Source organism: Penicillium coprophilum (assembly GCF_028826855.1).
Source record: "Penicillium coprophilum strain IBT 35676 chromosome Unknown utg000004l_segment0_segment0, whole genome shotgun sequence".
Classification (NCBI taxonomy): Eukaryota; Fungi; Ascomycota; class Eurotiomycetes; order Eurotiales; family Aspergillaceae; genus Penicillium; species Penicillium coprophilum.
The window spans coordinates 44517-57346 of NW_026622723.1; the positions used below are offsets into that span (position 1 = coordinate 44517).

General features: G+C 50.5%; 3 protein-coding genes across 3 annotated transcripts; all 3 read left to right on the forward strand.

The window, feature by feature from the left end:
- Positions 1–472: 472 nt before the first annotated feature.
- N7500_004402 (DNA-directed RNA polymerase II subunit RPB1) lies at positions 473–5922 on the forward strand (the record flags this gene model as incomplete). The annotated part of the gene is made up of 4 exons (XM_056675548.1): positions 473–601; positions 699–855; positions 930–1000; positions 1063–5922. 4 exons carry the CDS (start codon positions 473–475, stop codon positions 5920–5922), a joined length of 5217 nt encoding a protein of 1738 aa, XP_056530548.1.
- A 907-nt stretch (positions 5923–6829) lies between these two features.
- Positions 6830–9520, forward strand: N7500_004403 (ubiquitin ligase complex subunit HRD3; the record flags this gene model as incomplete). The annotated part of the gene is made up of 4 exons (XM_056675549.1): positions 6830–6866; positions 6921–7049; positions 7119–9047; positions 9126–9520. The coding sequence occupies 4 exons, from the start codon at positions 6830–6832 to the stop codon at positions 9518–9520; spliced, it is 2490 nt and encodes an 829-aa protein (XP_056530549.1).
- Positions 9521–9679: 159 nt separating this feature from the next.
- On the forward strand, positions 9680–12776 carry N7500_004404 (putative DNA repair protein Dds20/Mei5; the record flags this gene model as incomplete). Its single annotated transcript, XM_056675550.1, has 4 exons — positions 9680–10348; positions 10749–11852; positions 11913–12323; positions 12393–12776. The coding sequence occupies 4 exons, from the start codon at positions 9680–9682 to the stop codon at positions 12774–12776; spliced, it is 2568 nt and encodes an 855-aa protein (XP_056530550.1).
- Positions 12777–12830: the final 54 nt, after the last annotated feature.

The following is a 12830-nucleotide window of genomic DNA, read 5'->3' on the forward strand; positions in this document are numbered from 1 at the left end:
CGGCAACCATCGTGCAGGGAAAACTCAAGCCCCATCACAGTGAGGCGACCTCAGAACATCACCCTTTCATCTCCCCGACACGCCATCCACCCACCGCCTCCGCAATCTAAGAAGATCGCGCCTTTCCCATCGCGATATTTCTTCAAAGATACCGCGAAGACGATCTTCTTTGCTGCGCTCTTTTTCTCCTTCTTTTCTTCTTCGTGACGTTCGGGACCTCTAGGTCGCCGGCGCCCTCGTGGCAAGGGCTGCCCAAGGCCTCAACCGGCCAGCTGCTTCCACATCACCTTCTTTTCATCGCCGCTACGTGTAAATCTGACTTCTAGCTTGCGAGCGAGTCTGTCACTTCCTTTTTTGCGATATTTACGAGCCAACATCCGTCGTTTACACCGGTTTTACGACACGCCTACGTGACCGGTCATCTCCGCCTTTTTTTCATCCTCATTTTTTTTGTCACCACAACTTTGCCATCATGTCTAACGTGTTTTTCCCCTACTCCAAGGCGCCTTTGCGCACCATTAAGGAAATTCAGTTTGGTCTTTTCGCTCCCGAAGAGATCAAGCGCATGAGTGTGGTTCATATCGAATATCCCGAGACGCTGGTGAGTAAATCTTTGATCTGTTGCCCGCTGTATCATTTCCGGACAAGGCCTGCTTTTGCTATGCGCGGTGACGACTTGATGGCTAAGTGAGGAACAGGACGATCAACGCCAACGGCCTCGGACTAAGGGCATCAACGACCCTCGCCTGGGTACAATTGACCGTCAATATAACTGCGAGACTTGCGAAGAGGGCCCGAAAGAATGCCCTGGACATTTTGGTCACATCGAGCTCGCGTCCCCAGTGTTCCATATTGGTGCGTAACAGATTTGTCTCGGATTCCTCCCATCGTCTTTTGTCTTCACTGCTGATTTCTTGGCCCCACTCTAGGTTTTTTGACTAAAATCAAGAAGCTTTTGGAGACAGTTTGCCATAACTGTGGAAAGATCAAGGCCAACACGGTTAGTCATCCCTATTGGGATGGCAAATCTTGAGTGGTTCACTTTGCTGACATGGATACCAGGCCGATTCCAAGTTCACCGAAGCCCTCCGTTTCCGTGATCCCAAGCGACGTTTCGATTCTATCTGGCGACTCTCCAAGGATGTCCTGGTATGTGAAGCGGATGCGCCTGCTGATGACGAGGAATTTTCGAAGGACTCCCAGAAGGGTCGCTCCCATGGGGGCTGCGGTAACGCCCAACCCACCGTTCGGAAAGAAGGCATCTGTCTAGTTGGAACATGGAAGCCTAGCAAGGCCATGATGGAGGATGAGATGGCTCAACCGGAGAAGAAAGTTATCACTCCCACAATGGCCCTGAACATCTTCCGAAACATCTCTCTGGAAGATGTCCGCATCATGGGTCTCAGCAATGACTATGCTCGTCCCGAGTGGATGATTCTTACCGTCTTGCCCGTCCCTCCCCCGACTGTTCGCCCCAGCGTTGTAATGGGAGCCACAAGTGGCGCTCGCGGCGAGGATGATTTGACTTATAAGCTCGCGGAAATTGTCCGTGCAAACCAAAACGTTCAACGTTGTGAGCAGGAGGGAGCACCCGAGCACGTTATTCGTGAATTCGAATCTCTCCTTCAGTACCACATTGCCACTTACATGGACAATGACATTGCTGGTCAACCCACGGCAATGCAAAAGGGAAACCGTCCCGTGAAGGCTCTTCGCAGTCGTTTGAAGGGTAAAGAGGGTCGCTTGCGTCAGAACTTGATGGGAAAGCGTGTCGACTTCTCTGCTCGTACCGTTATCACAGGTGACCCCAATTTGAGGCTGGACGAAGTTGGTGTCCCGTACTCAACCGCTCGTATTCTCACCTACCCAGAAGTTGTCACACCCTACAATATTGAGAAGCTCCAGAAGTTGGTCGCAAATGGACCCAACATTCACCCTGGTGCGCGATACATTGTTCGTGACAACGGTGAACGTATCGATCTCCGCCATGCCAAGCGCGCAGGTGCTCAGCAACTGCTGTATGGCTGGAAGGTCGAGCGCCATCTTGACAATGGCGATTATATTTTGTTCAACCGTCAGCCGTCTCTGCACAAGGAGTCCATGATGGGTCACCGCGTCCGTGTTATGCCCTTCTCCACATTCCGAATGAACTTGTCGGTTACCAGTCCCTACAATGCTGATTTCGATGGTGATGAGATGAATTTGCACGTCCCCCAGGGCGAGGAGGCGCGCGCTGAGCTCGCCGAGCTCACTTTGGTCCCGAAGAACATTGTTTCCCCGCAGCGTAACGGTCCTCTGATGGGTATTGTGCAGGATACCCTCTGCGGTATCTACAAGATCTGCCGTCGTGACACCTTCCTCACTAAGGACCAAGTTATGAACCTCATGCTGTGGGTCCCTGACTGGGATGGTGCTATTCCACCCCCTGCAATTATTAAGCCTCGTCCCCGTTGGACGGGAAAGCAGATTATCAGCATGGCATTCCCCTCAGGTCTCAACCTTCTGCGAGTTGACAAGGACGGCTCGCCTTTGGCTGAGAAGTTCAGTCCTCTCAACGATGGAGGTCTCTTGATCCACGGTGGACAGCTGATGTATGGTATGCTTTCCAAGAAAACAGTCGGTGCCAGTGGTGGTGGTGTCATTCACACAATCTTCAACGAGTACGGTCCTGACACATGTGTCAAATTCTTCACTGGAGCCCAAACTATCGTTGGGTACTGGTTGCTGCACCACGGTTTCAGTATCGGTATTGGTGACACCATCCCCGACCAAAATACTATCAACAAGATCGAGGAGGCTGTTCGGAACAGAAAACAGGAAGTCGAGGAGATTACAGCTAGTGCCACTGAAAACACACTGGAAGCCCTTCCTGGTATGAATGTGCGTGAGACATTCGAGAGCAAGGTCTCTCGTGCTTTGAACAATGCTCGTGACGAAGCTGGTGATGCCACAGAAAAGAGTCTTAAGGATTTGAACAACGCTATTCAAATGGCGCGGTCTGGTTCCAAGGGTTCCGCAATCAATATTTCGCAGATGACTGCGCTTGTCGGACAGCAGTCTGTTGAGGGCAAGCGTATTCCATTTGGCTTCAAGTATCGTACCCTCCCTCACTTCACCAAGGACGATTACTCCCCCGAGTCGCGTGGATTCGTCGAGAACTCATATCTCCGTGGCTTGACTCCTACCGAGTTCTTCTTCCACGCCATGGCTGGTCGTGAAGGTCTGATTGATACTGCGGTAAAAACTGCCGAAACTGGTTACATTCAGCGTAAGCTGGTCAAGGCCCTTGAGGAGGTCATGGTCAAGTACGATGGTACTGTGCGCAACTCCCTTGGAGATATCATTCAGTTCATCTACGGAGAGGACGGTCTCGATGGTGCACACATTGAGAACCAGCGTGTCGATCACATCAAGTGTTCCGATGCGAAGCTGATCGAGAGATTCCGCGTTGATGTTATGGACCCCGAGCGAACTCTCGGCCCAGACGTTCTGGAGCAAGCCAACGAAATTGCGGGCGATATGGAGGTACAGAAATACTTTGATGAAGAATGGGAGGCCATACTGAAAGATCGCGAGTTCCTGCGTACGGTGGTCAAGGAGGACGAGGAAATGATGCAGCTTCCCATTAATGTCCAGCGTATCCTGGAAATGGCTCGAACTACATTCCGTATTCGCGAAGGCACAATCAGTGATTTGCACCCTGCTGAGGTCATTCCCCAAGTTCAGCAACTCTTGGATCGCTTGGTGATCGTCCGTGGTAATGATCCCATTTCGAAGGAGGCTCAGGTCAATGCGACTTTGCTGTTCAAGGCGCAACTGCGCAGCCGCCTCGCTTTCCGCCGACTTGTCACAGACTATTCGCTCAACAAGCTAGCATTCCAGCATGTGTTGGGGGCTGTTGAAAGTCGTTTCGCTCGTGCGGCAGCCAACCCTGGTGAGATGGTCGGCGTTCTTGCGGCTCAGTCTATTGGTGAGCCTGCGACTCAAATGACACTGAACACTTTCCACTTTGCTGGTGTGTCCTCCAAGAACGTCACACTTGGTGTTCCACGTCTCAAGGAGATTCTGAACGTTGCCACAAACATTAAAACACCATCCATGACTGTGTACCAAGAAGGCATGATGACCCACGATAAGGAGGGTGCTAAACTCCTTCGAAGTCTCGTGGAGCATACCAGTCTGCGGTCTGTGACGGAATCGACGGAGATTTACTACGATCCCGATATTCAGTCAACTGTCATCGAAAACGATAGGGATATGGTGGAATCATACTTCATCATTCCTGAAGATAATGCCGACGACGCATCTCAACAGTCGAAGTGGTTGCTCCGTATTGTTCTCAGTCGCCGCTCGCTTCTTGACAAGGGTCTAACGGTGCAGGATGTTGCTACAAGGATCAAACAGGCATATCCCCGTGATATTGCGGTCATTTTCAGTGATAACAATGCCGACGAGCAAGTCATTCGTATTCGTCAGGTCCAAGACTACAAGGATGACGACGACGAAGATGTTGAGTACGACGTCACCTTGAAGAAGCTTGAGCAGCACTTGCTGGACACTTTGACCCTTCGTGGTGTTCCCGGTGTTGACCGTGCTTTCATCAACGAAAAGTCCAAGGTCCGAGTCATCGAAGATGGTTCGCTCCACACCAGCAAGTCTGATCCGCTTTGCAAAGAATGGGTTCTGGAAACAAGTGGATCTTCTCTGGCTGCTGTTCTTTCAATTCCGGGCGTCGATGCCTCGCGCACCTACTCTAACCAGTTTATTGAGATTTTCGAGGTCTTCGGTATTGAGGCTGCCCGTACAGCTGTGCTTCGCGAATTAACCCTGGTGCTCGCATTTGATGGTTCTTACGTTAATCACCGCCACTTGGCTCTGCTGGTCGATGTTATGACTGTTCGTGGTTATCTGACTCCTGTTACTCGTCATGGTATCAACCGTGCCGACAATGGCGCCCTCATGCGTTGTTCGTTCGAAGAGACAGTTGAAATCTTGCTCGAGGCTGCTGCGTTCGGAGAGCTTGACGATTGCCGCGGTGTGTCGGAGAACTTGATCCTTGGACAGATGGCGCCTGCCGGAACGGGTGAGTTCGACGTCTACCTGGACCAGAGCTTGCTCAACACTGTCGTATCCAATAATGCACGCTACGGTCTGATGGGCGCAGTCGGTGCAAAGGATGCCATTATTTCGGATGGTGCTGCTACTCAGTACGACACCGGTTCTCCTATGGCCAGCTCCCCCTCCATGGCTGGTAGCGACCCTGATGCGACGTTCTCACCCATGCACCAGATTAGCCAGGAGCCTACTGGAGGTTTCACCGATTACCAGGCTGGCTCGAATACCTTTGGTGGGTTCAGTCCTGCGCCTCGCAGCCCCGGTGGATACTCTCCAACAAGTCCCTTCAATACTAGCCCAACGTCTCCTGGATACTCTCCGTCTTCGAGCTATTCACCGACATCTCCTGGCATTGGCATGACAAGCCCGCGAATGATGACCTCTCCTGGATTCTCGCCTGCCAGCCCATCGTTCCAACCGACGTCTCCGGCTTATTCGCCAACCTCGCCTGCGTACGGCCAAGCGTCACCTACCTCCCCTTCATATTCCCCGACTTCGCCTGGGTTCTCCCCAACGTCGCCTAACTACAGCCCGACATCCCCCAGCTTTAGTCCGGCCTCGCCGGCCTTCAGTCCGACTTCGCCGAGCTACAGTCCCACCAGTCCTGCGATTGGCGGTGCTCGGCACCTGTCTCCAACATCTCCCACCTCTCCCAAGTACACACCAACTTCACCTGGTTGGTCTCCTACGAGTCCCCAGTCTTACTCGCCGACTTCTCCCAATTTCTCTGGTTCTCCGACGTCGCCTACCTCTCCGGCATATAGCCCGACATCTCCGGCATATAGCCCTACGTCGCCGCGCCAGTGAATATCGTGCGAAGATGGCTGGTCTATCTCAGGATCGTGCTCCACACCTGTACCATCATCGAATTGAACTCCAACCACTAAACAAAAAAGATCTTTTCGCGCTACACATCTCGGAAATGATTGATAATTTTTTTTCACGATATCGGGGATTGCCTCCCATTCATTGTATCTGTTTAGTCTTTTTTTTTTAAACCAATTAACCAACGCGTGTCCCCGTTTGGTTTCAGCCGCCATCGTTCTGAGATTGCTTTGCTTTTTCCTGACATACTATTCCCCTATTGTGCACAGCCCGCACATGCTTCGATCAGACCCGAGGATATACTCCAAGGATATTGTGACAAGAGTGCGGAGTTTGGTTGTCATTGGGGAATTTGTGCCCACATCCTTTTTATTGCATGGAAAGCGCACTGGGGATGTATTTTGACTGCTGCTTTCTGTGTTGTACACACCCTCTTGAGGGGACGAGTAGATTCCAACAATGTTTATGATATTTCCAACTCCTTCTATTACTTGTCAAGAAGACAAGAATGCCTCTATGTAGATTCCTAGGATGTAGTATTTCTTTCAAAGCGGTCCAGATGCCTGTCCAAGTTTTAAGTACGAATTGACGCACACGTAGATAGAGACAGACAACAAAGGTCTTAGAACATTATGCACCAATAAATATAGAAAATATGCCCAGCAGATGTTCAACAGATATTGGAAGCATGGGTATATCGTTCGCAGGTACATCGGTATCTACAAGTGATTGGCCCTCGGTAAAATGAAGCTCCGTCAAGCCAAGTGGCCCGTACTCTGGGCAACGACATCATATCACGATCCAGCTCCGTCGCTTTTGTGATTCACATTGTTTTGAGAGTCGCAATGTGCTTCACTCTCCGACATTACATTAGTATATTGGAGGCATTATGAGGACGCCGCTCTCACTTTTTCTTTCGGCCCTGCGTAAGATTTGCCCGCACCTGCAGGACTACAACCCAAGCTGACTCCTATTTTCAGTGCTACTCCAGACATGTGCAGCTGGGCCTGGTCAACCAACTACTGATCAGACCTCCGAAGCAATCGGCAACGATGCAAATCGTGAATCTACGTTCCAGACAGGGGAACCAGAGCCCCGACCCATGACTCGTAAGTAGAGACAGCTCGCGGTCTATCGGCTGACGCTTGATACGGACTAACTCTATCGTTTGTGAATAGAACGAGTTGAGAACGCCTGGGACACACTTCGCACAACAAAGAACACAGTCCTTCAATCCGACAAGTCGAGAGGGTTACTGGGAACTGCTGTATACTATGGCCGCCAAACGGTCCGACTGCTATTCTTGAATGGCCCCTCCACTGAAAAGCCCGAGCGCAAACTGAATAAACATATCGCAGCGGCAGTGGGGGAGCTGAGAGTAGCAGCAGACGAAGACCGAGATCCGGATGCGATGTTCTTGTTAGCAGAGATGAATTTTTATGGCAACTTCTCCTATCCTCGCGACCTCAAAGAGGCCTTCCGCTGGTACCATGAACTGGCTTGGTTAGACGGAAACAACACAGCGCAGAACATGGTCGGGTTCATGTATGCGACGGGGATCGGCGGTGCGGTCGAACCCGACCAGGCAAAGGCCCTGATGTACCATGAATTTGCAGCGGAAGCCGGTAACATCCGCTCGGAGATGACCCTTGCGTATCGCTACCACACTGGCATTGGAACACCGAAGAATTGTGACCACGCGATTCATTACTACAAGAAGGTTGCCGATAAGGCGGTCGAGTACTACCGCTCAGGGCCTCCGGGTGGCAGGGCTTTGATTCGAGAATCTTATCGTTGGGCAGATGAAGAAGGTGGTGTCTACGGCCCAGGAGCCAGTGTGTCGAGCTCTGGTCAAAATGCGCGGGACTCTGCTAATGCCACTCCCGAGGCCAGCGTGGAAGATATCCTGGAGTACTTGGACCTCATGTCCCGGAAGGGTGAACTGAAAGCTACGTACACTCTCGGTAAGATGAATTACGAGGGCGCCCGGGGCCTGCCGCGCAATTTCCGACGGGCCATGAGGTATTTCAAGGTTGTTACTAAGAAATATTGGAACAAGGATGGGTCCGTCAACTCAAACCCGCCCGCAGGGCTTGATAAACTGGCCTCCAAGGCTGCGGGACATATTGGTCTGATGTACCTCCGCGGGGGGGGGGTGGAGCAACACTACCCGACTGCCCTCACATGGTTCCGGCGGGGCATTGCGAATGGCGACTCTCTATGCCAGCATTGGATGGGTTTGATGTACCTGAAGGGCTATGGGGTTCCACAGGATGGCTTCAAGGCATCTCACTACTTCAAAGCAGCGGCAGAGCAGGATTTCCCAGCTTCAGAATCTCGATTGGGTGCTCTGTTTTTGGATCAAGGAGATGTGGCTAGCGCAACACGTTACTTCGAGCTTGCAGCCCGCTGGGGGTGGATGGAAGCATACTACTACCTAGCGGAGATGGCCAACTTCGGTATTGGTAGACAGCGGCACTGTGGCGTGGCCGCCGCCTACTACAAAATGGTTGCCGAGAAGGCAGAAATCGTCCACTCGGCCTTCGCGGAGGCAAACGCTGCCTACGAATCCGGTGACCAGGAGGGCGCTCTCATCCCATCAATGATGGCAGCAGAACAGGGCTATGAGAATGCACAGGCAAATGTGGCTTATCTGCTTGATGAGCACCGCTCTGTGCTATCGCTCAGTTCTATCCTTCCATGGGCCGAGAAGGCTCGCTCCTCCTTGATGCGCAATGCGAGACTCGCGTTGATTTACTGGACGCGCTCTTCGAAGCAAGCTAATATCGACTCCTTGGTCAAGATGGGCGACTACTACCTGTCTGGCACGGGTACACCTGTCGATGCCGAAAAGGCTTCGACCTGTTACCACAATGCTGCTGAAGCCCATCACAGTGCACAGGGCTACTGGAATCTGGGCTGGATGCATGAGAATGGCGTCGCAGTAGACCAGGATTTCCACATGGCCAAGCGGTATTATGACTTGGCTCTCGATCTCAGCCCTGAAGCCTACCTGCCAGTCAAGCTTAGCCTGATCAAACTCCGAGTTCGAGGATATTGGAATCGCATCACCAACGGAGATATTAACCCTATCCGCGAGGAAGAAGGTACGCATTTCTTTCATACTTACCCCATGCACTCAATCGCGTCGTTCTAGTCTCTTACTTACTCTGTTCCCCCCTCAGACTCGAAGCCCCGTCGTACTTTCAAGGAGTGGGTCAAGGCTTTTATTGAGAACGACGAGGAGGGCTATTACGAAGATCTTTACGAACAACAACGAGGAGAGGATGATGAATATCGTGGCTTGGAGTCTGAAGGCCACGAGGATGGCTACTATGACGATCTGGACCTGGACATTGACGAGGGAATGCTCGAGGGTCTTCTCATTGTCGGATTGGCTGCTACGCTATTGATTTTGGTTTATTTCCGTCAGCAGCAGCAACGCAACCGGCAGAATGAGAACGCCAATGGCAATGCCAATGCCCATAATGGGAATGGAAATCCCAACGACCGTGGGGTATTTCCCCAGCCTGGGGACCCCGAATTTGGGCAATGGGTAGCAGGAGGAGTTGGTCATTGAGATATGTAGGTACCTAGGTAGTGTGTATGCATTTCCAGCGTAGATCAATTTCATTGCTTATCGATAAGGCCGCATCTCTCCGCACTCGGACATCTCCAACTTTTGACATCTCTTGCTCTTTGAACACATCTCGAACTTTTCGAAGTCTGGCGATACATCATGGACAAACCAACTACTAAACGTCGTCGCATCAATGCAGCCACCGCTCTTTCAAAGCCGTTCAAGTCCCCACTACGCAGACCTGCATCAACAAACGCTGACGACACGCCATCCAAGTCTGTTGATGAGACAAGAGCCCCAGCGACTCCTACCATTCCTGTAGAGTCCGACTCAATATCAAATCTATCAAGTTCGAGAGTAACTCCAGTGCTCCCTAAGCGCAAACGCACCCTACAACTCTTTTCCCCGTTCCACTCGCAATCATTTCAAACCTCCGACCCAGAGATCATAGAACTGCAAAAGCAACAACGGGAGATCCAGTCCAAGGTTGATGTGCTCATAGCCAGACTCGAAATCGCAACACAGGCCCACAATCTCGAAAATAACCCAAAATACATCGAGATTCCAACTCTCATTACCAAATGGCGGTTCGCCAGTCAGGATGCAGCCGACGAGGTGTTTATCGGGGCCAAGGAAAGGGTTGATCGTATGGGGGGAATGGTAGCCTGGAAAGAGCAGTCGAAGCGTGATGCAACTCGGTGGGAGTTTGATGAGGAGCGCTGTGAGCGGGAGCACATTGACGAGAACGAGGAAGATGTTGATGACCTTGACACGGAGGATTCTTCTCACCATCGGAGCAAGAATAATGGCGAGGAGAGTCAGAATGAGGTCAGTATTATGGTACTACTCTGGTTCTTGGTGGAACCTATATGCTAACCTGTTTGCTTAGGATTTCACGATGGAATTCATGCTCAAGAGTCTACATGTTGATCCTAAGTTGATTGGATATGATACAAAGGCTCAGAGATGGATTAGAAGTTGATCCGTCGCTGTCAACCTCTTGATTCGAGGTTCTTTATAGGGCTTGGTTGAGGTATGAATGTTATGACCATGGACTTTATCTCCACGACTTGACGAGGCTAATATTCTTCTTTACTTCATATATTTTAACACATATAGCTTAACAGAAAGCAGTATATAGAATCAAAACAAGTCTTATCAGCATCGCCTAGACCTTCCTATTATAGCCCGTTAATAAGGACGGCGCGGATCAACTCCGTTATCGCAGGTCTCCCCGCATTTCTCTCCCACTCCCCCATATGTGCCCAATTGCTGCATGTCGCGCCCCTTGAAGCATAGAGATATAGCATGCGCTCGCTGCTTCCAACATAAGCGGAAATGTGATCATGCGAAACCTTCATGTGGCGAATGTCGTCGCAAGGGTGCTGAATGCTTGCCTGCTCGGTCTCGGAAAACGGGAGATAATATCACAATCCCACTAGAGTATTTGAGACAGCTCGAGAAACGGGTGGCCGAGCTGGATCGTCAATCCAGTATTACAAAACCAACAGAGACATGTGATGCTGGAGTCCAGACGAATTTTGAAGACCTAGAACATAAGCGCAATGACTCGGACTATCTGATGGCCGACCAGAATAGTGGCGCAGATAATGATGGATCTCTCATACTTCTGTCGGACTTGCAACACAGCAGTCAAGGATCATCTCAAACGTCTCCATCTTTCTCCCCCGACACATTCTCTTTATTTCCAGAGACGACTTTCGACGTTCCATGGATTGACTTGACACCCTCATATCCTTTAACCGAGGACGACTCTCCTTGGTTGCGAGAGCTCTACACCAATGTGTATTTCTCCGTGACTCACCGGGAATGGCCCTTCTTGAATGAAGCAGCTTGGAAATCATGGCATGCTGAGGCAATCCTGGATGGGCAGGATGAATGGAAAGCCTTCTTTCTGCAGATGGTATATGCTATTGGCGCATCCCTATGCAGTAACTTACAACGAGACCCCTCGCACTCCGTCCGGTCAAAGGAGTATTATGCATCAGCTATGAGATATTATCCATATGTTGTTGGGCATTCGTCTATGGTCTTACAAATCCAAGCTTCACTGTTCATGATACTTTACGCTATGCATTCTCCTTCTTCTGAGGATATCACAACGAGCGTTTCCTCCGTATTGCCTTTCTGTACAGCTGCCATGACAGAGATTCGAAAGCACGTATCGATATGCCGCGATAATGGGTCCATGACCGAATCTAGCGAAGTTTTGTCAGAGAACATGTTCATTACTTGCTATATGCTCAACGAAATTATTGTCTCTGGGTGGGATCGCCCAGTATCAGCTGCCTATAGGGTTGTTGATGATGACGTGAGTTATCCCAAAATACGTTTCTACATAGCTTCTCACAGTCACTGATTCTCGTCTTAGATGTGCACTCTGGGAGATACCCTCCAACCAACCCTAAGCACAAACCCCGCCATCAGCCACTTATTCCGACTACGCAAAATCCAAGCCAGCATCAGAAGGTCGCGGGAGAACCGGTCCCGCAATCCTCTCGCCAGAGATGTGAAAGGCTACAGCTCCTCATTCAAGTCCGCTCTCGATAGGTGGCGGCAAGAGATTCCAAATTATGAATCAGACAATGCTCAGCACGGCTATCTCCATCCTATATGGATGCGAAAGCTATATGTTTACAGTCTCTTGATTTTGATAGAAGAGAAACGTGATTTCCTCGAGATTGATGGGACGGAGGAAATTCTCGCGACAATTGGGGAAGCCTGTCTGAATTTTCGGCTCTTGCAGGAGGAAGGGCATGTAATGTGCTATACCTGGTCTGCAGTATGTGTCAAGGGCCCTTCTTCTATTGTGTTACTCTCGAAATGAACTAACGATAACCCCCATCATTAGCTTGTATTTCAATTCCGCGCGGGAATCATGATGTTATACATTGTCTGGGCGACCGCTCCTGTCTCCGATATTCGGAACCAGCAGCGCATCAGAGAGGCAATTGCCACATGCGCAGCCAATCTGGCTGGCTTTGTCGACAGGTGGAAGGACGCAATGCCATATATGAATGTGCTCGAGTTCATACGACAGAAGATTATGTGGAATGCCGGCACACTTGAACCTCATTCCAGTGCTCCGTTATCACTAGAGGAGGCTGAATTGCACTTGGAACAGCTGAGGAAGAATTATTTGCACCGAGCTGTCTCGGGAATGATTGAGGATATGATGTATGGGGGGAGTATGCATCAGGACTTGTTAGATGAAGACTTGAAAGAGATCGTGTAAATATGAAAGCTTTGTATTTTATGAATGCGCTACATAATCGAGTAGTAAAAAGAA